The 23,863-nt window shown below is 40.2% G+C and overlaps 1 protein-coding gene across 2 annotated transcripts in view; it reads right to left on the reverse strand.

The window, feature by feature from the left end:
- Positions 1–1,879: 1,879 nt before the first annotated feature.
- dlg5b.1 (discs, large homolog 5b (Drosophila), tandem duplicate 1) overlaps positions 1,880–23,863 on the reverse strand; it is a 37,325-nt gene continuing 15,341 nt past the window's right edge. Inside the window, exons 14-32 of one of the 2 annotated variants that reach the window (XM_056241802.1) lie at positions 23,542–23,634; positions 22,089–22,907; positions 21,248–21,350; positions 20,990–21,125; positions 19,994–20,115; positions 17,527–17,607; positions 17,225–17,384; positions 15,695–15,857; positions 15,480–15,613; positions 12,540–12,674; positions 11,739–11,919; positions 10,601–10,749; positions 10,076–10,246; positions 9,282–9,478; positions 9,014–9,157; positions 8,595–8,722; positions 6,299–6,408; positions 2,262–2,371; positions 1,880–2,166 (exon numbers count right to left, since the gene is read on the reverse strand). In XM_056241802.1, the coding sequence (XP_056097777.1) occupies positions 2,063–2,166; positions 2,262–2,371; positions 6,299–6,408; positions 8,595–8,722; positions 9,014–9,157; positions 9,282–9,478; positions 10,076–10,246; positions 10,601–10,749; positions 11,739–11,919; positions 12,540–12,674; positions 15,480–15,613; positions 15,695–15,857; positions 17,225–17,384; positions 17,527–17,607; positions 19,994–20,115; positions 20,990–21,125; positions 21,248–21,350; positions 22,089–22,907; positions 23,542–23,634 (3,240 nt within the window). In that variant the 3' untranslated portion in view covers positions 1,880–2,062. Of the gene's footprint in view, positions 2,167–2,261; positions 2,372–6,298; positions 6,409–8,594; positions 8,723–9,013; positions 9,158–9,281; positions 9,479–10,075; positions 10,247–10,600; positions 10,750–11,738; positions 11,920–12,539; positions 12,675–15,479; positions 15,614–15,694; positions 15,858–17,224; positions 17,385–17,526; positions 17,608–19,993; positions 20,116–20,989; positions 21,126–21,247; positions 21,351–22,088; positions 22,920–23,541; positions 23,635–23,863 lie in introns of both variants that reach the window. The other variant, XM_056241801.1, reaches the window with a different exon arrangement.

Consider the following 23,863-nt stretch of genomic DNA (forward strand, 5'->3'; position numbering starts at 1 on the left):
ACAATGAGTTCACTGTACTAAAATGGCCCCCACAGTCACCAGATCTCAACCCAATAGAGCATCTTTGGGATGTGGTGGAACGGGAGCTTTGTGCCCTGGATGTGCATTCCACAAGTCTCCATCAACTGCAAGATGCTATCCTATCAATATGGGCCAACATTTCTAAAGAATGCTTTAAGCACCTTGTTGAATCAATGCCACGTAGAATTAAGGCAGTTCTGAAGGCGAAAGGGGGTCAAACACAGTATTAGTATGGTGTTCCTAATAATCCTTTAGGTGAGTGTAGGTCTTGCAAAATGGTTGCTAGGGTACTCTGTTTGGTTGCTAGGGAGTGGATAATCATGAAATGCCAAAGGCTGCATTTCAGTGTGAATTATATAAACCAACCCCTATCTCTATATGATGTTCTGATGCAGAGATATAGGTCTTGCAAAATGGTTGCTAGGGTACTCTGTTTGGTTGCTAGGGAGTGGCTTGGAACCTGCCAATGATGAATCTCCAAAGGCTGCTTGTCAGTGTGAATGATATAAACCAACCCCCAACTCTATACGATGTTCTGATGCAGAGATATAGGTCTTGCAAAATGGTTGCTAGGGTACTCTGTTTGGTTGCTAGGGAGTGGCTAATCATGAAACACCAAAGGCTGCTTGTCAGTATGAATGATATAACCCAACCCCTATCTCTATATGATGTTCTGATGCAGAGATATAGGTCTTGCAAAATGGTTGCTATGGTACTCTGTTTGGTTGCTAGGGAGTGGCTTAACAGCTGCCAATCATGAAACTCCAAAGGCTGCTTGTCAGTGTGAATGATATAAACCAACCCCCATCTCTATACGATGTTCTGATGCAGAGATATAGGTTTTGCAAAATGGTTGCTAGGGTACTCTGTCTGGTTGCTAGAGAGTGGCCAATCATGAGTTGCCTCCATTATATCTTTGCTCTGACCCTTGACTATCGATCTAGAAACTTAATTTCCTCATCTTGATTGCCTACTTACAAAAAAACTAGGGGAAAATGGTCCAACGACTGAGCAAGATAGGCAATTTGGCGGCCATTTTGATATGCAAATTAGAAGGTAAAAAACTCAAAATTTCGCTTGGGTACCATTTTTTTGTGACTCAGCACCCTTGAAATATGTAAAGTAGGCCGGTTCCCGACTTGTACCCATAAATGCTCCTCACTTCTTATAGAAGGCCATTTTTCTGAAATCCGTCTAGTCTATAATGTTTCTGTTTGAATTAAGATTATTTTTCTGACCCCATAGGCAGATAATTTAGCTTTTTTTAAGCATCAACTCACTTAATTCTGATTAATTTCATTAAAACAGGACATAATATCTTATGTTATTTCACTCATCTAGTCAATGCATCTTGATTTAAGATTTTTTTGATATTTGGACTGGAAACAAGACAAAAATACTGAGTAAAAAAAGCATTTTTTGCAGTGCCGCGTGGAAAAGAGCAGCTCGAACGTCCGGCTAAACATCTGCTATCGTGTCGCACTGAACACGAAAGTAAATTAAATGTTCATTTTCAGGTGAACGAATCCTTCAACACAGCGATCAGAAAACAAACCTAACAGTCAGTATTTTTAACCGTAAATTGAGCGTCTGTGTCCGGACAGATACATGAAGTTAAACGTTCAAGTAAGCTGGTTCATAAACATCAACTCTGTAAACATGAAGAACTACACGAAAGCCCTCATAAATTAGTGTTACCACAGAGAAAACATGATATTGCTGCACGCTCACGGCGCAAACGACACTTAGAGTTGTGATCGTCGCCTGAGAGTTTGTTCAGGGCTGGGCGATATAGCCAAAGATAACTAATAAACAGCAATATTTACATAAAATTACACTGTGAGTGATGATGATGCAAACTAATCTTCCAATCAGATGACCAAATAATATATAATATTAAACGCTTAATATTGACTGAAACATGACACAGAGCCCAGCCCTAGTGAGTTGTACAGCAGTGGAGTGTTGAAACAGTGTGAGATTGCTAGCGAGGCGTTGTTATTATTGTGAAAGATGTGTGTGTGAGTGTGTGTGTGTTTCTTCACGTGCTTCCGTCAGGAATCCACAGGACTTTGTTCTGCTCCTGGTCCACGATGGCCATGATCTGAGTGCATATGTTGGACAGACTGCCGGCCTGGACGACACCTGCATCAGAACAGCACCAACACAAATCACACACCAACACGTCGTCGTCACATGTGCGTCAAACGTGGAAATGCGTGTGTGTGCGCGTCTCAGACCTGTGAAGTATTTGCTGTAGTCTTGTTCGATCCTCTGCGCTGACTCGAACTGCTCTTTGGAATGTTTTTGTGACACTTTGTCTCGCAGATACACCGGGTCTTTCTGCTCCCTGAGTCAATAAAACACACAAACTGAGTACAGACCACACACACACACACACACACACAAGCTGAGTACAGACACACTGTTGCCAAACCACACACACACAAGCTGAGTACAGACACACTGCTGCTAAACCACACACACACACACACACACACACAAACTGAGTACAGACACACTGTTGCTAAACCACACACACACACACACACAAACTGAGTACATACCACACACACACACACAAGCTGAGTACAGACACACTGTTGCCAAACCACACACACACAAGCTGAGTACAGACACACTGTTGCTAAACCACACACACACAAGCTGAGTACAGACACACTGTTGCCAAACCACACACACACACACAAGCTGAGTACAGACACACTGTTGCCAAACCACACACACACACACAAGCTGAGTACAGACACACTGTTGCCAAACCACACACACACACACACACACACACAAACTGAGTACAGACACACTGTTGCCAAACCACACACACACACACACACACACACACACACACACACACACACACAAACTGAGTACAGACACACTGTTGCCAAACCACACACACACACAAACTGAGTACAGACACACTGTTGCTAAACCACACACACACACAAACTGAGTACAGACAAACTGTTGCTAAACCACACACACACACAAACTGAGTACAGACCACACACACACACACACACAAACTGAGTAGACACACTGCTGTTAAACCACACACACACACACACACACACAAACTGAGTACAGACACACTGTTGCTAAACCACACACACACACAAACTGAGTACAGACCACACACACACACACACACAAACTGAGTACAGACACACTGTTGCTAAACCACACACACACACAAACTGAGTACAGACCACACACACACACACACACAAACTGAGTAGACACACTGCTGTTAAACCACACACACACACACACACACACAAACTGAGTACAGACACACTGTTGCTAAACCACACACACACACAAACTGAGTACATACCACACACACACAAACAAGCTGAGTACAGACACACTGTTGCCAAACCACACACACACACACACAAACTGAGTACAGACACACTGTTGCCAAACCACACACACACACACACACACACACACACACAAACTGAGTACAGACACACTGTTGCCAAACCACACACACACACACACACACACACACACACACAAACTGAGTACAGACACACTGTTGCCAAACCACACACACACACACACACACACACACACACAAACTGAGTACAGACACACTGTTGCCAAACCACACACACACACACACACACACACACAAACTGAGTACAGACACACTGTTGCCAAACCACACACACACACTAACTGAGTACAGACACACTGTTGCCAAACCACACACACACACACAAACTGAGTACAGACACACTGTTGCCAAACCACACACACACACTAACTGAGTACAGACACACTGTTGCCAAACCACACACACACACACAAACTGAGTACAGACACACTGTTGCCAAACCACACACACACACACAAACTGAGTACAGACACACTGTTGCCAAACCACACACACACACACAAACTGAGTACAGACACACTGTTGCCAAACCACACACACACACACACACACAAACTGAGTACAGACACACTGTTGCCAAACCACACACACACACTAACTGAGTACAGACACACTGTTGCCAAACCACACACACACACACAAACTGAGTACAGACACCCTGTTGCCAAACCACACACACACACACACACACACACACACACACAAACTGAGTAGACACACTGTTGCCAAACCACACAAACACACACACACACACAAACTGAGTACAGACACACTGTTGCCAAAACACACACACACACACACACAAACTGAGTACAGACACACTGTTGCCAAACCACACACACACACAAACTGAGTACAGACACACTGTTGCCAAACCACACACACACACACACACACACACACACACACACACACACACGTCAAATGCATTTGAAAGATTGTCAAATGAAATTCCAGGACTTTTCAAGCACTACTTTTTTGGATTTAAAGGACTTCAATCAGCACTTATCAAACAATATCTTTATTATTTTTATTTAGTTAATTTTTTTACTCAAATTACATATAAATATTAGCCTGACGTCATTATACTCAGGGCGTTTTCACACCTGAAAGTCCGCACCAAGGTCCGAACCAAAGTTCACGTTACATTTTATACAGTCAGAAAGTTTTGGTTTGGTTTCACACTGCAATTATGTGAGTGATTATTAACTTTACTAAAGAACTTTACGTGACATACGTGCGTCCTGTCGTCATCATATGTGGGCTGCATCTTGACATTGATTGGTTTGTAAATGGACGTGCGTCTGACGTCAGTGTGTTGTTGATTCGGCGGGTAACTTTGACAACATGAATGAACAGACGCATATCGTTGCAACTATATTGTTATTTTTATGGCATAATAACCTGCAGCACCAACGATACACAAGGCTAGTTCAAATGCGCCAAATGAACGTGCTCGTCGTGCGAACATTTTATCGTCGCCGGCAGGAAAGGAGGAGAAGACTGCAAGTTGACTTCTTCTTATGTCATCAGACCATACTTCAATTAAAAACCTCGTCTCCTCCTCTCCCCATGTGCCACGGCTCATTTTTCCTGCCACCTTCTGTTTTTCCAGCTATGCGGGAGCCACCGGATCTTCCTGTAAAAGGTCTGAAAGTCCGAACCATGCAGAAATGCTTTCACACTAGAAACGAACCAAGCCTTTGTTCAGTTTGATCCGGACCGAGACTACCTCTTTTCGTCGGACCAAATTTCATCTGTTTGATCCGGACCGTGGTCCGGGGGAGGTTTCACACCTGTCATTTTGATTCGGACCACACTGAACCAAAAAAAGGTGATTTTTTACCAATATCGTGCAGCCCTAATCCTCGCTATGTGTTTTCTATACAGAGATATCGACATCGGTAAATATCGGTATCGGCCATTACAGCAATATTAATATTGGTATCGGCCATTACAGCAATATTAATATCGGTATCGGCCATTACAGCAATGTTAATATCGGTATCGACCATTACAGCAATATTAATATCGGTATCGGCCATTACAGCAATATTAATATCGGTATCGGCCATTACAGCAATATTAATATCGGTATCGGCCATTACAGCAATATTAATATCGGTATCGGCCATTACAGCAATGTTAATATCGGTATCGGCCATTACAGCAATATTAATATCGGTATCGGCCATTACAGCAATATTAATATCGGTATCGGCCATTACAGCAATGTTAATATCGGTATCGGCCATTACAGCAATATTAATATCGGTATCGGCCATTACAGCAATATTAATATCGGTATCGGCCATTACAGCAATATTAATATCGGTATCGGCCATTACAGCAATATTATTATCGGTATCAGCCATTACAGCAATATTAATATCGGTATCGGCCATTACAGCAATGTTAATATCGGTATCGGCCATTACAGCAATATTAATATCGGTATCGGCCATTACAGCAATAATAATATCGGTATTGGCCATTACAGCAATATTAATATCGGTATCGGCCATTACAGCAATATTAATATCGGTATCGGCCATTACAGCAATGTTAATATCGGTATCGGCCATTACAGCAATATTAATATCGGTATCGGCCATTACAGCAATATTAATATCGGTATCGGCCATTACAGCAATGTTAATATCGGTATCGGCCATTACAGCAATATTAATATCGGTATCGGCCATTACAGCAATATTAATATCGGTTATCGGCCACAATTTTCACATCGGTGCATCACTAGACGAGGTACATTAATAATCAGAGGAAAAACAGACGCTCAGGATGAATTGAGACATAGACAAGCCCGACCGTGACGTAGTCACTTACTTGATCTGCTTGGCGTTTCTGTAGCGTATGAATATGACGATGGGGTAAATGTTGACGACGTGCAGGCGCTCGATGGCGTGAGAAGCGATGTCCAGCAGACAGTGGCACTCCTGAGAGAAAGAGAGAGACGGCGAGACCGGTCAAGAATGACAATGTTTTGAGTGATAAATATAATGAGATTTAATATAATACTATATATAACAGGGGTCTCCAACCTTTTTTCATTTGAGAGCTACTTTTTAAAAATGAAAGTGGCCGAGAGCTACTCATGTAATACAATACTTAAATCTCTGAAATAATGTCTCATAACTTGCATATTAACAACTATCTAAACTATTTTATACCTAAAAGGGTTTTTGTATGCCTATGTCACCCTTAAATGTCAGAGAAAAGAACAGAATCAGAGATTATTTTTTTTATAGAAAATTGTACTTTGCATATTATATTGTAAAAACACATAATTATAGTTGATTTTATAGTTCATCATGACTAGATATGAAATGGCATGATAATTTAATTTCATTAGTGACCAAAATGATCACGGTAATCACAGAATCCTGTTCAAAAAGTACTAATACTACACAATGAAATCAATTCACTAAGTTGTATGTCGAAAACCAGCAAATAACAAATAAATCCGCATCAATATGCACTTTTTGTTTACATAAACATTAAAATAATAACATTAAAAATTATGGCTAGATTTTAAAGGAGTGTCTTGCAACATGTTATCTAGCCTACTGTACAAGTATGTACAAGTTCAAATAAAGTTTTGACAAAAAATGTTTTATAAAAATATAAACCTCACATATTTCAGCCTTTAAATCATTTTTATAAAAAGAATGAGCCAAAAAAGATAAATTACTGACTTTTACAATGCACATTAGCTTATCTTTTATTATTAAGAGTAAAATTCGATCTGATTTTCCCGTGGCGTCTGTCGTTGCTATGCAACCATGCACTGCGCTCTCCACAATGACAAAGAAGTTTTAGTAGCTAATAGATTTCCACCACCGAAAAACACTTGCTGTAGCTCTGCTACAAGATTTATTTACGGAGAAGAGAAAAACACCCGTAGTGTTTGGGTGCACCCCCATCCTTCATGTTGACTGAGCTTTCAATGTTGTTATGGAAAGGGTGAAGCTGATTGGTTGACCTGCGGTACGTTTGCGGCATACTGAATAGTTGCATTTTTTTCATCTCGCTGCACCTGGAAAAAAATAGCGCGTCGCTTTAATTATGAGCGCGCTTGCCTCGCACCTACATTTGAAATAACGAACTTGAGGACGCAAAAGACTCGATATGTGAACGGCTCCTTGACGAGCAACCTCCAATCAGGCCACGAGCTAACGTTACTGGTAGCTCGCGAGCGACGTTTGGACCCCTGAACTAGAGTAAGTCAGAGTTCACCTAAACTTATCTAAACTCATGTATAATGAACAGAAGATATTGTCATTTTTAAATATAAATATATAAATATATGCTATATAAATGCAACAGGTGTGATTGAAAAAGAATATCAACAGAATACAATTACATTTCAGACGCAGCTCACTACTGAGTTGTGCTATTTTTAGACCAGGCCTGCGGGCGACTCATGTGGTCCCTGGGGGCGACCTGGTGCCCGCGGGCACCGTGTTGGTGACCCCTGATATATAATATATGTATTTTAAAATAACATCATATTTATAATATTTTATATTATATTGTAGAGAGAGAGTGAGAGAATACATTTATTTTTATTTAAATGTATTTATTATTATTAATAATTTATTTATTAATATATTTACTATATACATGTATTACAACTACATTTTCCATCATATTGTTTCATTGTATCATAATACATACATATATACACATACATACACTTATTATATTGTGTATGTGCAAATATTGTATATAGTAAATATTTATTTTAACTAATAAAATACAATTGTAAAGAATTGGTTTAGAACCATTTAGATTTTCTTTGCTATTGAAACATTGATTTCATGACGAATTTCCTCATTTTTTACGGTTTTGTTACATTTGTTACTTTGTCATTTATATATATTTATTAATTTATCAGATACTTTTAATGCAATGTATTCATTTTCCACCAAGATTTCACCTTAATGTTTCGAGATGTTTGAATTTTGAGTTTTCTCATTTTGCTCAGAGGTGATTCTCCTTTTAAATTACTCCATAATAGGCCTTAAGCAAAACATTTTTATATTCATTAAATCAGTTCAGATTTATATGGATTGACTTCGAACTGAAACTTGTCCACCCAGCGCCAGGAGCCGAGTCTCACCTTCTCTGTGATTTCTTTAATGGAGGCCACAGTGGTGACGTCGAAGTGTCCGCTCCTGCGCTTGTAATCGATGAAGAGACAGTCTTTGACGCCGCGCTCGATGGCCTGCTGGGTCGCCTTCATCCCCTCTGAACAAAGAACATGATCCCGCAGTCACAAACCGCCAAACATGAGAACTCAGTCCTGGTAGAGTTGCGGTGAGTGTTTTAAAGGGGTCATGACATTATATTGTGCTTTGGTCTTTGACATACCAGAGGTCTTTGTACAATAAAAAAAACATCCGGCAAGTTTCTTAGCTTTCTTTCAAGCTCCAAAAACGGCTTGTTTTAACAACATTAAAATGTTTCTTTTTTGTTGTTTTTTTATCTGTCATGACCTCTTTAAATTGTCATTAGGTGTCAAATGTGAGTAGATCTCACCAGGTAAACAGCGGCAGTATTTCCCAGGAGCCTCTCTGAGCAGCATGTCTTTGATTGGCTCCACAAGAGGCCCCAGTATCAACACCGGCCTGCGATTGGCCGATTCCACTTTCTGCACGCGCTGATAGGCCGGACTTGCACAGTCTGAACACACACCATCACATATCATGGGAAATGAAACATGAAGTTTTAGAGCTACGTGTGTGTGTGTGTGTGTGTGTGTGTGTGTGTGTGTGTGTGTGTGTGTGTGTGTGTGTGTGTTTCTCACCCTCCATGAACAGCACTGAGTCTGTGCTGACGGTGTCTAACGCAGGAGTGTCACGGGCGTCTTTAGAGCTGCTGCGTTTGTGTTTGAGTTTACGCCGAAAGAACGACCGGCGCGCCGCGGCTGAGAGCGTTTTACCAGAACCGCTCTCGTCCTTACCGTCTGTGATGCTGTACCGCCGCTGGGAGTCTTGGTCCATCCTACACACACACACACACACATATATCTTATAAGATGCATACACGCTTTATCATGTGCACTGAAGTTTTTAAAATCCCCCTGTGGTGAAAATCCAGCTGTTAATGTTGTTTATGTGTGTATGTGGTGTTTTTAATACACTTTAAGACCATGTGTAAGTTCATAAGTCGACAGCATTGCTGAGTATTTCCTCCTTAAAACTGCAGTGAACCAAAGACAGTCTCAAAAACACGGTTTGAAATCGCTGGTGTTTCTGACGTCACAAACGACCTTGTAACCAATCAGATCAACGTGTGATCGTCAACCAGTGGATCTCTAAACTGAGTGAGTGAGCGGAGGCGGGGCTCATTTGCATATTCATAGAACCACGCATACTAAATGAGGCAAGGGTGTCGAGTTACATTCAAGTTATTTTAAGACATGAAGATATTGTTTTTAAGGAAAAAAAACAGTTAAATATGTAATTTTGGTGATCAAAGATGAGTTTTAAGTGATTAACTACAGGGGGGCTTTAAACAGCTTGACTCAAGAAACTTTTCATGTTTAATTATAAATAAATAAAAAACTGATTATTACACGAATATCACATAAAGACCTACATGCACTTGCTGGGCACATGTCCGCGCATCAGTTTCTGTGCGTTCTCGTCCAGTTGCCATGCCAACCAGTAGCCGAAATTCCCCCTGGGCAGTGTGTCGTCCACGTAGAGGATATCATCCTTCTTGAAACTCAACTCCTGCTCTAAATCACCAACATGGTCAAATAAAGCCCTGAAAGACAAACACATGAACAGTAAGAATATGCAAAGCATCATGCAACCATATAGATTATCATAATGTATATATAAATCTTTATGACAATATTCAGTATATATCTTAATATTTACCTATTTGCTCTGATTTTTTATCGTTCAAAGGAAACGGTCTGATCATAAATCACATGATTAACCCAGACAGGGTCATGAAGAGAATAAATAAATATGCAAACATTTTCTAAGAAGGACAAAATTATTGTGCAGTTTTAATGTCATCATACACAAATATTCTAGACGTGTAATAAATAACAATCATCTTTTTTATCAATGGGATTAATGATTCTATATTCCATTCAAAACTTCATGTTACCTGATGTAAAACCCGTCTCCTGGTGCGTCTTTGGCCCTCCTGAAGTGTTCGGGTCGGTTCTGGACTCTGAGGACGACGTTCTCCGCGGGTTTCAGGATCTCTAGGTACACCTCCTCAGCGGTCTTATTCTTCAGACTTACCGAGTTACACTGCAAACAGGAAATGACATCACAACAGGTTCACAATATCAACACTGTTTTTAAATGAAAAAAAAAGAATACCATCAAATACGGTAAAACCGGTATAATTTAGAAAAATGTAATACCACTGATTTTTGGTCATACTGCCCCAGCACTAGGTGGCCTCTAGTATGCCTACTAGTATGCTCTAGTAGAGGCAGGAAATGACATCACAACAGGAAACCGTATTGTAGAGGCCACCTAGTGCTGGGCGGTATGACCAAAAATGATATCGGTTTTACCGTAAAAAAACGGTTTTTTTTTCAAGCATGACTGGGTGTTAACCACATTTTCTACTGATTGAGAGAGGAAATACTGCAGTAGATTGACTTAGAATGCACTATTTTACAGTCACGAGTGAATATTCTGGAACAATTCCACACTATTATTAATACAGGTTTGCAAGGCTGTTTACAGAGAGGTGCCAGCAGGAGGCGGGTTCCCCGGTAACGGCTGTACACAACCACAGCGCTCATAAACACAGCTTTATCAGGCTAATTATCAAAGATTAAATGAAAATAACATCGAAACTTTTCTAAAGATAGACAGTTCCCTTCATTTAAACACACCCGCGCAGCGTTTTGACTTTAAGACGCGCAGTGCTCATGTTTATTCAACGATGTCAAAGCCTTTTGGGAAATCTATTTGAGGCGGGCAGTGTTGATATTGTGAACCAATGTATAGAATTTGACAGTTATCGATTATAGTTTAACCTCTCCATCTTTACCGTCACGCTCAGTAACACAGGTGTGCATCACCACAGTGACACAGTGAAAAGACCCTCTCAAACAGTGTCGCGCCGCGCCTGCGTTCACAACGTTGTTTAAGCGACATACACCGGTATTGCGGTATATACAAAAAATCATATCATAACAAAAATAAACACCGGTATTCGGTATGAACCGGTATACAGCACAGCACTAAGCCCACCTCAAATGTGTGTGATGTCCCTTCCGTACCTCCAGTATCAGGTCTCCAGGCTGCAGGCCGTCGACTCCTCGAGCAGGACCGTCCTCTTCTAGGCCCTCAACAAAAACCCCTGTCAGGTTTCCTCCGCAGATCTTCAACCCCGGATCCACCTGAGTCTTCCTCAGCACCACCTGCCTCGGCTCCGCATGTTTCCTGCCCTCACTCCAATCCCTGGCCAATCACAGAGCAGACGGCGCAGTTAAACCAATCAGAGCAGTGGACGTGTTCACACCATAGACTGTAGAAAAAGATGGATGACGCCCCTTCACTTTTGGGACCTGATTCTGCGCATTAGTGAGGGTGGAGTCGCGATATCAAGGTCCCGCAGAAACGGTTAGTAGTTTACTGCAGAGCAACTCATGTCAGTGTGAAATAGACAGTTATGGATATGAAGAAATTAAAGCTGAAGCTCCAATCTCCTACCGAAAATCCCCAAAAAAGCTGTCAATCACAGCTGTCACAGCCCCGTTTTTATAGCATCAAATAACTAACTAAGACCAAACTTATTTAAAAAAAAAAAAAAAAAACACTTAAACTTACTTCAGCGTAATAAAAACGACCTAAAATGACAGAAAATGTATTTATATTTGAGTCTGAAACTGTTTTGCTACTCCTGTTTTATGGTTACTCTTGGCTATGTTGCTCTTATTTTTTGGTTTATTTGTTGTTATGCATGTTAATCTTCATTTAATCATGTTGTTCTGTAAAGCACTTTGGTCCGCCTAGTGGCTGTTGTAAATGTGCTATATAAATAAAATTGAACAGCGATGGAAAAATAATGCGTTTATTACCTGCCGGCGCTGTGAGGGCTGGATGTGGGCGTGGCCTGTTTGGAGGGCGGAGTCACGGTGCCCTCGTCCTGTTCGCTGAGCGTCTCGGGCGTCCCGGGTGTGGAGTGAGAGCTTATGGACGACTCCATCCGGGAGCTGGCAGCATTGGTTGACATGCATAAGAATTAATCAATTCAATTCAATTCACATTTATTTGTATAGCGCATTTCACAATACAAATCGTTTCAAAGCAGCTTTACAGAGTCCACATTACAATTTACAGTGATCTGTTACCAGAGGAAACTGTCTATGTATTTCAGAAATGTACATATACACAATCACAGTTAGTGAAAAATGTATTAATTTAAATATTCATTTAAATTAATACATACAATATACAATATTAATTAAATTCATTTAAATTCACTGAGTGACCTTACACATTAAGATAAAATCGGATTTTCTCCAGTCATTGTTAAAAAAACAAGCTAACAAAAGTTGCAAACTAGCGTTAGGGAAGCGGCCAGAGGGATCGTTCTGCCTCCACCTAAGCTCCGCCCACAAAAAACGTCACCATGTTTACCAACTGAAAATTGGTCTATAGTGAAAACCATGTAGCCTACCAAAATTTCATCAACAGTAGAAGTCAAATCTTGAAACTTAACGTTTTAAAATCACGTACTGGGGAAGTTTGGTCCAGTCAGCGAGGCATGCAAACATGACAGTGGGGCGGCTTTTTGCGCTTGCGATCTTCTAAACTTACACTCTGACACACTGCATTTCTTGGCACACTCATTTTACGCTTATTTGGCGCCACCAATTGTTGCAGGTATATTATTGAAATGTAAAAGTCTAGACCAGGGCTCCTCAAACTCGGTCCTGGAGGGCCGCTGTCCTGCAGAGTTTAGCTCAAACACACCTGAGCAAGCTAATCAAGGTCTTCAGGATCACTAGAAGCTCACAGGTAGGTGTGTTTGATCAGGGTTAGAGCTAAACTCTGCAGGACAGTGGCCCTCCAGGACTGAGTTTGAGGAAATAGAAGACCAGGGTACCCCCAGGATACTCCAACTTAAATTCAAGGCTTTTTAAGACCTTTTTAATACCATTTCAAATGAAATTCAGTGCCAACTTCGTACCCATTCCGACAGAAGTATGAGGGGAAAATGTCAAATCTGTATACATTTTAAACCCTAGAAAATAATTATATACAAGGAGGCTACTTGAATTAAATAAAACATTTTTCTTAAATTATCAGTCATATTTAATACATACGCAACAGCATTGTAGCACGCACAACCCGTGTGTGTAGGCCAGTGTTCATTTTGGCAACCATTTTTGATTTACGAAAATGCTTATTGGTCTTAATCACATTTGAGTCATCCTGTTTTTTATAGTTGTAGTTGACGAAAAGTCTTTGCATTTTTTGTCAACTTTTAGTCAAACTGCAGTTACTTCACTTTTGGTAGTTATTTTATATGTAGTCTTTAGACAGAAAATGTCATAATAATTATTCTCTCTAGGCCAATTCAATTAAGCTTATGAGAAATGATTGACATTGCACTCTTTAGCAGTAGCACTTGTGCAGTTCTACATAATTTGGTTCTCCAATGTTTTAGAGTGCCGTACCCCCTGGTGCAGTCACACCTTTTCTATTAAGGGACAAGATTTGCCCCCTTTAATACATTTTTCCATTTCATTTTTTACCTTTGTAATACCTTAAAAAAAAAACAGAAAAAGAAATAATGCTTTAAATAAAACAATGTTCATTGAATTTGCAATGTTAAAAAAACATTAAAATCGCCAGTAGGTGGCAGTACCTCACTATCTTTATGAGTGAGTCTTTGAGTCATTCATTCATTGAATCTCACGATTCGTTCAAAGCCACATATTTCGTTGCAAAACAGAGCAAGCCTGACAATGCTGTTTTCAATGTAGTACATCACTTAATGTTACCCTTTTTTCTTTTCTTTTTTACTGTTGTATAAAATCAATGTCACGTTTGAAATCGTGTGGATATTCGGGAAACATTGCATTCTTGCTCGTATGAACACTGGTGGATATACCAGCCTGCATTTAGATCGCAGATTTAGTCGCACAAACAGCGCAAGCGGCTCGTGACAGAACACAGACCGACTGGATGACACTTTAATTTAAGTAGAAAATCTTAAATAAAGATCGCTGAACTCCAGCTTGTCTGTGTTTTCAGATCATCCGCGCTTCTTCAGCAGTGTAGAGAGAGCACGCGCTCATGGTTGCCAGATACTATTGAAAAGACTGGGTAGAAAATATATTCTTTTAACAGATAAGCTCTTATTTGGGGTTTAAATTCTGTCATTTGTGGCCACAGCGGATTAAACTAGGCTATCTTGTTCTGTACCTCGCTTGCCTAGTAACCATAGTAACGGTGCGCACGCTATCGCCTTTTCTGCTATGACGTGGAGCGCGAGGTGCACTCAACGCTGCATACCAGTTAATTTTGTTACGGTATGAACTTAATACTAGCAAAGGCAAAACAATATATAAGACCTAAGAATTTTATAAGAAATATATAAGAATTTTGATCATCTCAAATTAAGGCCTTAATTTGAGATGATCAAATTCAAGACTTTTTCAAGGCTTTTAAGACCCGCGGGTACCCTGAAGACAAGCCCGTTTTTTTTTCAGATGTACATCTAAAAATAAAAAAACATCGTCTTATATTTAGAACAATACGGTATATAGCAAATCAAATCAAATTGCTTGTATCATCACAAAATGTAAACTATATTATCGCCCAGCTCTAATCTGCTAAATTCAACTATAAGGCATGAAGACATTAATATTAGTACCAAGCTTTTCTGTAAAGCTGCTTTGAAACCATATAATGGAAAGCGCTATACAAATACATTTGACTTGCCATGTCAGGATTGTGAAGCACCAGAGAGTCACATCTATTGTGTGTGTGTGTGTGTGTGTGTGTACCTAGAGCGAGAGTGATTGCCCAGTTGGTACATGTGTGGGTTGTACTGTGCCAGTATGGTGATGATGTCACACTGCTGCCCAATGATGAGTCTCGCCTGCTGCTCCGTGGCGTTTCTGAGATTAATGCCGTTAAACTGAAGAGAGACAAAAGGAGAGATTCACATGTTTTCCATTTAAAAAGGAAGCTCTTTATTTCTATGCGTTTTCGAACCCACCTCGAGCAGCTGATCTCCAAACTCCAGGTGGTGCTGTTGAGCAATGCTGCCCCCCGTTACCTTGGAAACAAAAATCCCGCCATTCTCCCCGCCCACGATGGAGATGCCCAGAGGCTCCACCCCTTTGGGGATAGTGACACATCGTGGCTCTTCTATGTACGGCCTGAAACAGGAAAACACACAATATGGGCTTCATCAACCAACATCGAACAGCTCTTAAACCACCACAATCAGTGTCATGTACACACACATGCCATTTTTAGATATGTATAGAATAACAGTTGCTGTATGATCTATAAAAAATATCATAATCTGTGACATTCTGCCAAACAGAAAATAATTTTGACTGGTCGCTTAGTGTATAAAAAGCTACAGACATGATTTCAAAGCGATTAAAACGTCTGCCAAATGTAAGTGTAAATGCAATATTAAACTTATATTATTAATATTAAGCTCTATAGGGTATGCTATACATTATGTGCAAAAATGGTTAATATAAAAACATTACATTCTACACAAAAAAAAACTGCTTGCCACAGTTTTAAGGTTAAAATCACTCAATAAAAAATTACAACAATCCATTTACTGTTACTGCTGTCATAAAATATATTACATGCACTAGATGTAGCATTTTAAACCTACATTTAACATAGCAGCAGCTCAATCTGTGCAATTTCAGGTGCGTTTTGTACATAAAAATTTGCTTTTCACAACTCTAAATTAACTTGACTTGCATGTGCACAGCCTTCAGATGTGATTAATCGATAATAATAATATAATAATAGTCCATAATTAGTTTTATTGATCAGTTGTCACAGATAAATGTCACAGATGTTTTAGATTGCATGCATTTAAAGAGACATGGCATGACAATCACATCAGATAAATTCACTTAAACAGCAAAAACTGAGCCTAAACATAGTTTGTTTGTTCGTTTTTGTGTTCTCACTGCGTAGTGGACAAACCTCAGGATCCGTAAAGACGCAAAGCACGCTCTCTGAGCTCGAGAAAGCTTCAGGTTAGACCTGTTACGCAACGCACATCTGGAGCAGGAGGGAGAGAAAGGAGAGAAATGGGGCAGAAGAACAGACAGACTAGAAAGGAGTCAAGCAGAATGGAGATAAACAGACTATGAGAGGAAGACAGGCTGAAGAGGAGGAGAACGGCCCAAATACTGAATGCCTGTGACAGGTCGTAAGATGAGGACAAAAGCACCACATTTACTCACACTCGTGTTTTTATAGACCTGTTACTTCAGTGAAACACAAGAGCTTAAAGGCATGAATGGGTATGAAGTGAATAACAACTTCAATTTTAAGTCTGTTTCTAACATATATCGATCATATGACTTCACTAGACTTGTAATACAGTGCAAGTCATATGGACTATTGTTATGATGCTTTTATGTCCTTTTTGTACCTACTATGAATCGTTGTATTGAGAAAAAAAAAATAGTGAGTTTTTTCAGAGATTTTAATGAGGGCGAGTAAATTATGATGGAACATTAATTTTTTAAATGTCTAATTCTACCTGTCCCTTCTCCTGTCTATTGGCACAGGGCTGACTGACAGCCTGGTGTGGGCGGAGATGGAGCCCTGTGATTGGCTGCTGGTGAAGGAGGCGGCGTCCAGAGGAGAAAGGGGCGGAGTTACGAGACTCGGGCTGCTGCAGTCAGAGTGAGATAGTGATCCTGAAACACAACAACAACATAAACAAAAACTTCTCAAAGTCATTCATGTTTTGATTTGTTCAGTAATATGTACATTCATCATCGAGGTAGTGTGTTGACTACATGTACTGTTATAAATGAGATTTTTATGAGTGATCAGCACCTCTATCAGAGCCATGAACGGATCGAGCGTAGCGAGGGGTGGAGGGAATCTTAATGCGCTGCTCGCGGTACTGAGACAAACCTGCAGACAAACACAAACAGAACCAGCATCAGTTACATGTTTATCCACAATTACATCATGAGCAACACTTATTGACTACAGACTTCAGATAACCAATCACAGATTGCATATTTTAGACTGTGATTGTCAATCTCAGATGTTTGATTATGATTATAAATCATCAACATGTGTGCAAACTTATAATGGTGCAAAAGGTGACAAACCTTCAGGTGCATGCTAATAAGTACTATTACTATTATAAAAAAAAATATTTTGTTAAATTATACAAACTAAACCAATAAAGAAATCATTTTGTAGAGCAATACTCTTGTACTAATTAAAAAACAGTATTTATTATTACAGGGTATATGCAGGAATCTTGAAGTTAATTTTAATACCTTTTTAAGACTTTTTCAAGACCTTCTCAATATTTTTTAATACCTCACCGCCACTTCAAGCTGTAACCATTTACATCAGTGATACTTTTAACTTAACAGTTTTAGTTTGTGATAAAGACTATATACCACTCTGATAAAAAAAAAATCAAATAGGATGGGATAGTAAATCAAAGCAAAGTTTATTAAAAAACAAAACTTTGCTCCACCCTCAACAACAATCATGCTGACATGTGCCTCAGTTCTTCGTTTTTTTTTTTTTTTATAAAAATTACTAAATTCACACACTTTTACGATGTTTTTGGGACTCAAACTGTTGGACAGCTAATTCAGAAAAAATAAGGGATGCACCGAAATGAAAATTCTTGGCCGAAACCGAAAACCGTAAAAGAGGAACCCAAGGCCGGAAAACCGAAAACCGAAACACCGAAAGAAATTATGCCAATTATAAGTACCATTGCATTTATGGTTATGACTGTGTACAAACTTTACTAAAATCAAGGCATTGCAATTGCACAAATTAACATTTTCAAAGAATAAATCCATTACAAATTATGCAAATATTTATTTAGCACAATGCACAGTATAAAATAAAATTCAAACTAAAATGTTTAACTTGACCCCACTCATGTGTACATTAAATAATAATCTGCTGGCCTGCAGAAAGCTTTTAAAATGAAATGTTCTCTCATAAAAACAAAGCTGAGCACGAACTTATCACACCAGCACCCAGTTTGCACGTCTAAATTAGTTGATTACATTTTAAAAATGAGCATATACTAGCATAAAAAGCCATTTTAATGAACAAAGGTCCATGTTTAATACAAATGTACACGAAACTTAATGAAATATGTTTAGTGAAATTAGAAAATATTTAAGAGAGCGTTAATTTAGTACATATTCCTATACATATTTTGTTGTAATGTCACAAGTAATAATCTCAGGTTTACATGATTATTTTTGAATTGGTGGTGGTAGGCTACTAAAAAATAAACATTGTCACGTGTTTATCTTTCTTCTTTACACCGATTCCTGATGGTTAGAGGACAGTTACTTGAGTCGTCCCCTGTCGTTTCAAAGAATAGTACAACGGCGAGCGCGTCAAGTCGCCTCGACCGTTTGGAGAGGTAACGTTACGCGCGCTGTCTGTGGAGACTCGCGCTGCGGAGGCAGGCGAAAGTATAAACAAGGCTTCCGTCTCCTCGCGGGTTCAGATATACTGAAATACGTCCACACCGCAGACATGTTGCTTCAGACAAGCACGTGCAGGTCGCGGTTTCTGTTTGCGTCATCACAACATTTCACATCATAAAAGTCTTTCGGCCGAAAACCAAAAATGCACTTTTGGGCTATTTTCGGACGAAAATTTTCGGTGGCCGAATATTCGGGGCATCCCTAGAAAAAATACTTTCAAAATTTAAGACTTTATAAAGCCGTGATAAGACTTTTTAATACTTTTTAAGGGTCTTAATTTTCCCAAAATTGATTTATCACCTTTTAATACTTTTCAAGACCCCGCGGATACCCTGTATTAATAATAAATTGTTTTGTCAAATAAAATATTATTATTTTAATTTTATTAAATTAAACCATTAAGAAATATATTATGACATTAATACTATTGTACTGTAAAATAAATATAGGATTTAATAATAATAATAATGTCGTTGTTTGCTAAAATAAACCGTATAATTTTATTACGTAACAGAAATTAAGCCAATAAATAAATATATTAATACAGTAATGATACTATATTGTACTGTAAAATAAAAATAGAATGTTTAATAATAATAATAATCCTTATGATCATTTTACTTTATTAAACAACATTTATAGCCGTCTTGATTTTTTTGCTTTCAAATGTTAAGCTTTACCTTCGGCTGAAAAATGCAAGGAGACCTTAAAGCTTCTCTATTGTTGACAAGTGGCAATAACTGCAGTCCACGTGTTATTCTCACCACAGAACATGACAAAAACTGAGGTTACATGAGAGGGAAGTTCGGGTTACAGACCCAGTCTCGCGCTGGAGGGCAGGGAGTTGGTGTTGTGCTGTCCCGAGCCGCGGGAGCTGTCGAAGAGTTCACCAGAGCACTTGTGGTTGAGATCCACACTCCATCGGCCCTGGTGCTGCGGACTGAGAGAGAGATTCACCGTCTCATATCAGAACAGACCACATACATCAGTGTGTGTGTGTGTGTGTGTGTGGCCATGTTTATCTAAACTTGTGAGGACCAAATGTCTCCACAAGGACAGTAAAACTTGAGATTCCCTACTTTGTAAGAACTTTTTGCTGGTCCTCACAAGGAAAATTGATTATTAAACATAATAAAATGTGGGGGTTTTTTTATGTATAAATGCAGAAAGTTTTCTGTGTGTGTGTGTGTGTTTAGGGGTCGGGTTAGTGTGTGTGTGTGTGCGCATGTGTGTGTGTGTGTTTAGGGGTCGGGTTAGTGCGTGTGTGTGCGTGCGTGTGTGTTTAGGGGTCGGGTTAGTGAGTGTGTGTGTGTGTGTGTGTGTGTGTGTTTAGGGGTCGGGTTAGTGCGTGTGTGTGTGTGTGTGTGTTTAGGGGTCGGGTTAGTGTGTGTGTGTGGGTGTGTTTAGGGGTCGGGTTAGTGCGTGTGCGTGTGTGTTTAGGGGTCGGGTTAGTGCGTGTGTGTGTGTGTGTGTGTGTGCGTGTGTGTTTAGGGGTCGGGTTAGTGTGTGTGTGTGTGTGTTTAGGGGTCGGGTTAGTGTGTGTGTGTGTGTGTGTGTGTGTGTGTGTGTGTGTGTGTGTGTGTGTGTGTGTTTAGGGGTCGGGTTAGTGTGTGTGTGTGGGTGTGTTTAGGGGTCGGGTTAGTGCGTGTGTGTGTGTGTGTGTGTGCGTGTGTGTGTGTTTAGGGGTCGGGTTAGTGTGTGTGTGCGTGTGTTTTTAGGGGTCGGGTTAGTGTGTGTGTATGTGTATGTGGGTGTGTTTAGGGGTCAGGATAGTGTGTGTGTGTGTGCGTGTGCATGTGTGTGTGTGTGCGTACCTGACTTGAGTGTATGTGTGTGCAGGAACTGAAGGAGGGTTAGTGGTTTTGACACAGTGACTCCAGGCCTTGTACACTGGGTTCCTCATGACTGCGGTGACAGCAGGGTAGGGAGACAGTGTTCTGGGAGTGGTGTCTAGAACACACAAATAGATGTTTTTGACATCACTCAGCGTGAACATCTAATCTTTCCATTTAAGACTCAACTATGGCTTTAAATGAACATGGTTGTGAAGGCGTTTTTGGTGTCAAACTCACGTGCTTGTGCAGGTGAGAAGCCTGAACTATGCCGATTTGAACGGAAAGGAGAGAACCGAACCAGATCCACAGGCTCAGGAGAATGCTCCTCATGAGAGAAGCTCTGCAGGAGAGAGAAAGGATGAGGAAGTGAAGATGAATCTTGGGATAAACCATGTGTGGATTAGTTGGAACAGTTTACACAAGGTTTTTTTTTTTTTTTTTAAGTTTGCATGCCTATTTATTGTTGAGTATCATATTTGATATGTCAGGTTTTTATGGCTCACAGTCTGATATATAGTGAGAATAAGAAGGGGAAAAAAGCTCAAAAATAAATACATTTACTGCAGATGCTGATATGTATATGGTCAAAAAGTAAGATGAAATTCTAATGTAAAATGCAAATAAATATCAATATCTTCCAATAATATAGTAAGATGATATTTAAATGCCTAGTTTTATGATAAAAGCTCTGTAGTTGTAAAACCTATAATGCAATACAACGATGATTGAGAGATGAACTAATAAACCTTCCTCAAAAGCCTGATGATCATAATTGATTCTCATGATTTTCCATAATCTTTGGATAATCAAGTAAACTTCTGCAGCTGCTTCAGTCCAGTAAGTGCTTGTAATATTACTAATAACATAAAAGTTATTCTTACTTTTACAATAAAAAGACACAAAGCACGAGCTGAAGGTGAACGTTTGTACAATCATGATGAAAAAGTCTAAACTATTAATCAGACGACAGAAGGATTGCAAAGTAGATTGTGTCAGTGTCAGTAATGGTTTGATCATTTAGAGGCCTTAGAAATGTGCATATTAAATATGATCCAGCAGTGTTTATAAGGCACCGCACCTGTGGAAAGGGCATCTTAAGGGGCGTGAGGCTCCGGCGTTGAGCGGGTGCAGAGTTCGGTCTTCCTCTCCTCATCTCCGGGTCATCTGCGCCCTGTCCAGACACTTCCCCCGACCCCTGTCTCTGAACAACATTCCCATTGCGGTCTCGATTATCAAAGTCATGCGTGGTTTTGTCTGTGGGCGTGGTCTGAATGGGCGTGGCCGGGGGTGAGCCGGTGGTTATGGTCGAATCAGAGGCGGAGCTTCCCTGCGGTTTGTGTTTGAACTTGAAGGAGTCGCTGCGCTTGGGCGGGTCGGGCGGCATCTGTGGCGACCCCTCGGCCCACGAGCTCTGCGGGGAATGTTTCTGGGACAAACTGAGGTAGTCCAGCTTGGACGGTGTCTCCGGCCGTTTAAACATGTCTGCGTCAAATATCGACTTCCGCTTCTTTGGGGTCTTAAAAATAGAGAGTGGTGGGATGCTGTCAGCAGTCGTCATTGCAACCGCTACCATTTTCGGCCAGGTGCCGCCACTTTGTTTCCGCCTCTCCTGAGCCATCTCTACGGTGATGCAGTCGCCGGGGGAAACGGGGTGAAAGGTGAGGGGTCGTTTAGAGTTGGGATGCAGGCAGATCTCATGATACGGGTCTGAGCGATACAGAGAGCCCCGCTGAGTGCGCTCGCTCTCGACGTCACGTGTCGGGCTGTACGTGTCTTTATGGGTGGAGTGGTTGCTGGTGGGCTGCTTTCTGCAGGGCCGCAGGTGATCTGCCGACTTCCCGTTTGAGTTCCTTTCACAGTCACGCTGGCTCTCAGCGATACTCGGACCCGACAGACTCTGTGGGAAAAACTGGGATAAAAAAAAAAAAGTCAAACATTAAACACTAGGGGTGTACCAACACCCTCATATCACGATACTGAACTCACGATACGATATTATTGCGATACTCCAAGACATGATAAAAGGTTAACAAAAATGTACTGTTGATTAAAATGCTAAATTTGGTATTACATTGTGTGTGTAAATGAATAGGCTTGGACTTGGTGCTGAAACCCAAAGCACAGGACAATAGAGACACCAGAATAACAATATTTCACTCTGTCACTGACTAGATGATTTAAAATAATATAGGCCACTCTTTACTGGTAACATAAGACATTTGGCATAATCAGGACCCACAAATATTCCCCCATTGCATTATATTCAACATTATATATAGTAGTTTAATGTAGTTCTGACACTAAAACTCTGTAAACTTGAATTTTTTTCCTCACACAGTAATTTTCATTTTGGGTGAACTATCCACAATACATATTGTCACTATCCACGATACATATTGTTGCCTTTTTGTATTGCGATCTATTGTGACATGATATATTGTTACACCCCTATTAAAACCTTCAGGAAAAGAGTAAGCCGATCGAATTTCTCACTTACAAAAGGAAATAAATAATGATTAATAACATCTCACCTTCAGGAGGGAAAGAGAAAGCGAATCTCTGCAGCTCCGCAGGAGATTCTCACATTCACTCCCTGATTTATTATCCAGTGAAATTCCATTTATCTGCCAGAGAAAATTAAACAAACTTAAAACAATCACAACAGATATGCTCAATATACTGCATGACATGCCTGTGTTTACTCTAATGAGCCAGTATACATGCAAATTAACCTCTGCTCTATCTACCAATCAGAGCTTCCCGATTTTATGCAGGGCTTGACAACAAGGACTGCCCGATGGCCAAGAGTTGACAGAACTGTCACAGTCCCGATCAGGCCGATCATTGTCTCTA

Source organism: Rhinichthys klamathensis, unplaced genomic scaffold (genome assembly GCF_029890125.1).
Source record: "Rhinichthys klamathensis goyatoka isolate OS25496 unplaced genomic scaffold, OSU_Roscu_1.1 h1tg000677l_1, whole genome shotgun sequence".
Lineage (NCBI taxonomy): Eukaryota > Metazoa > Chordata > Actinopteri > Cypriniformes > Leuciscidae > Rhinichthys > Rhinichthys klamathensis.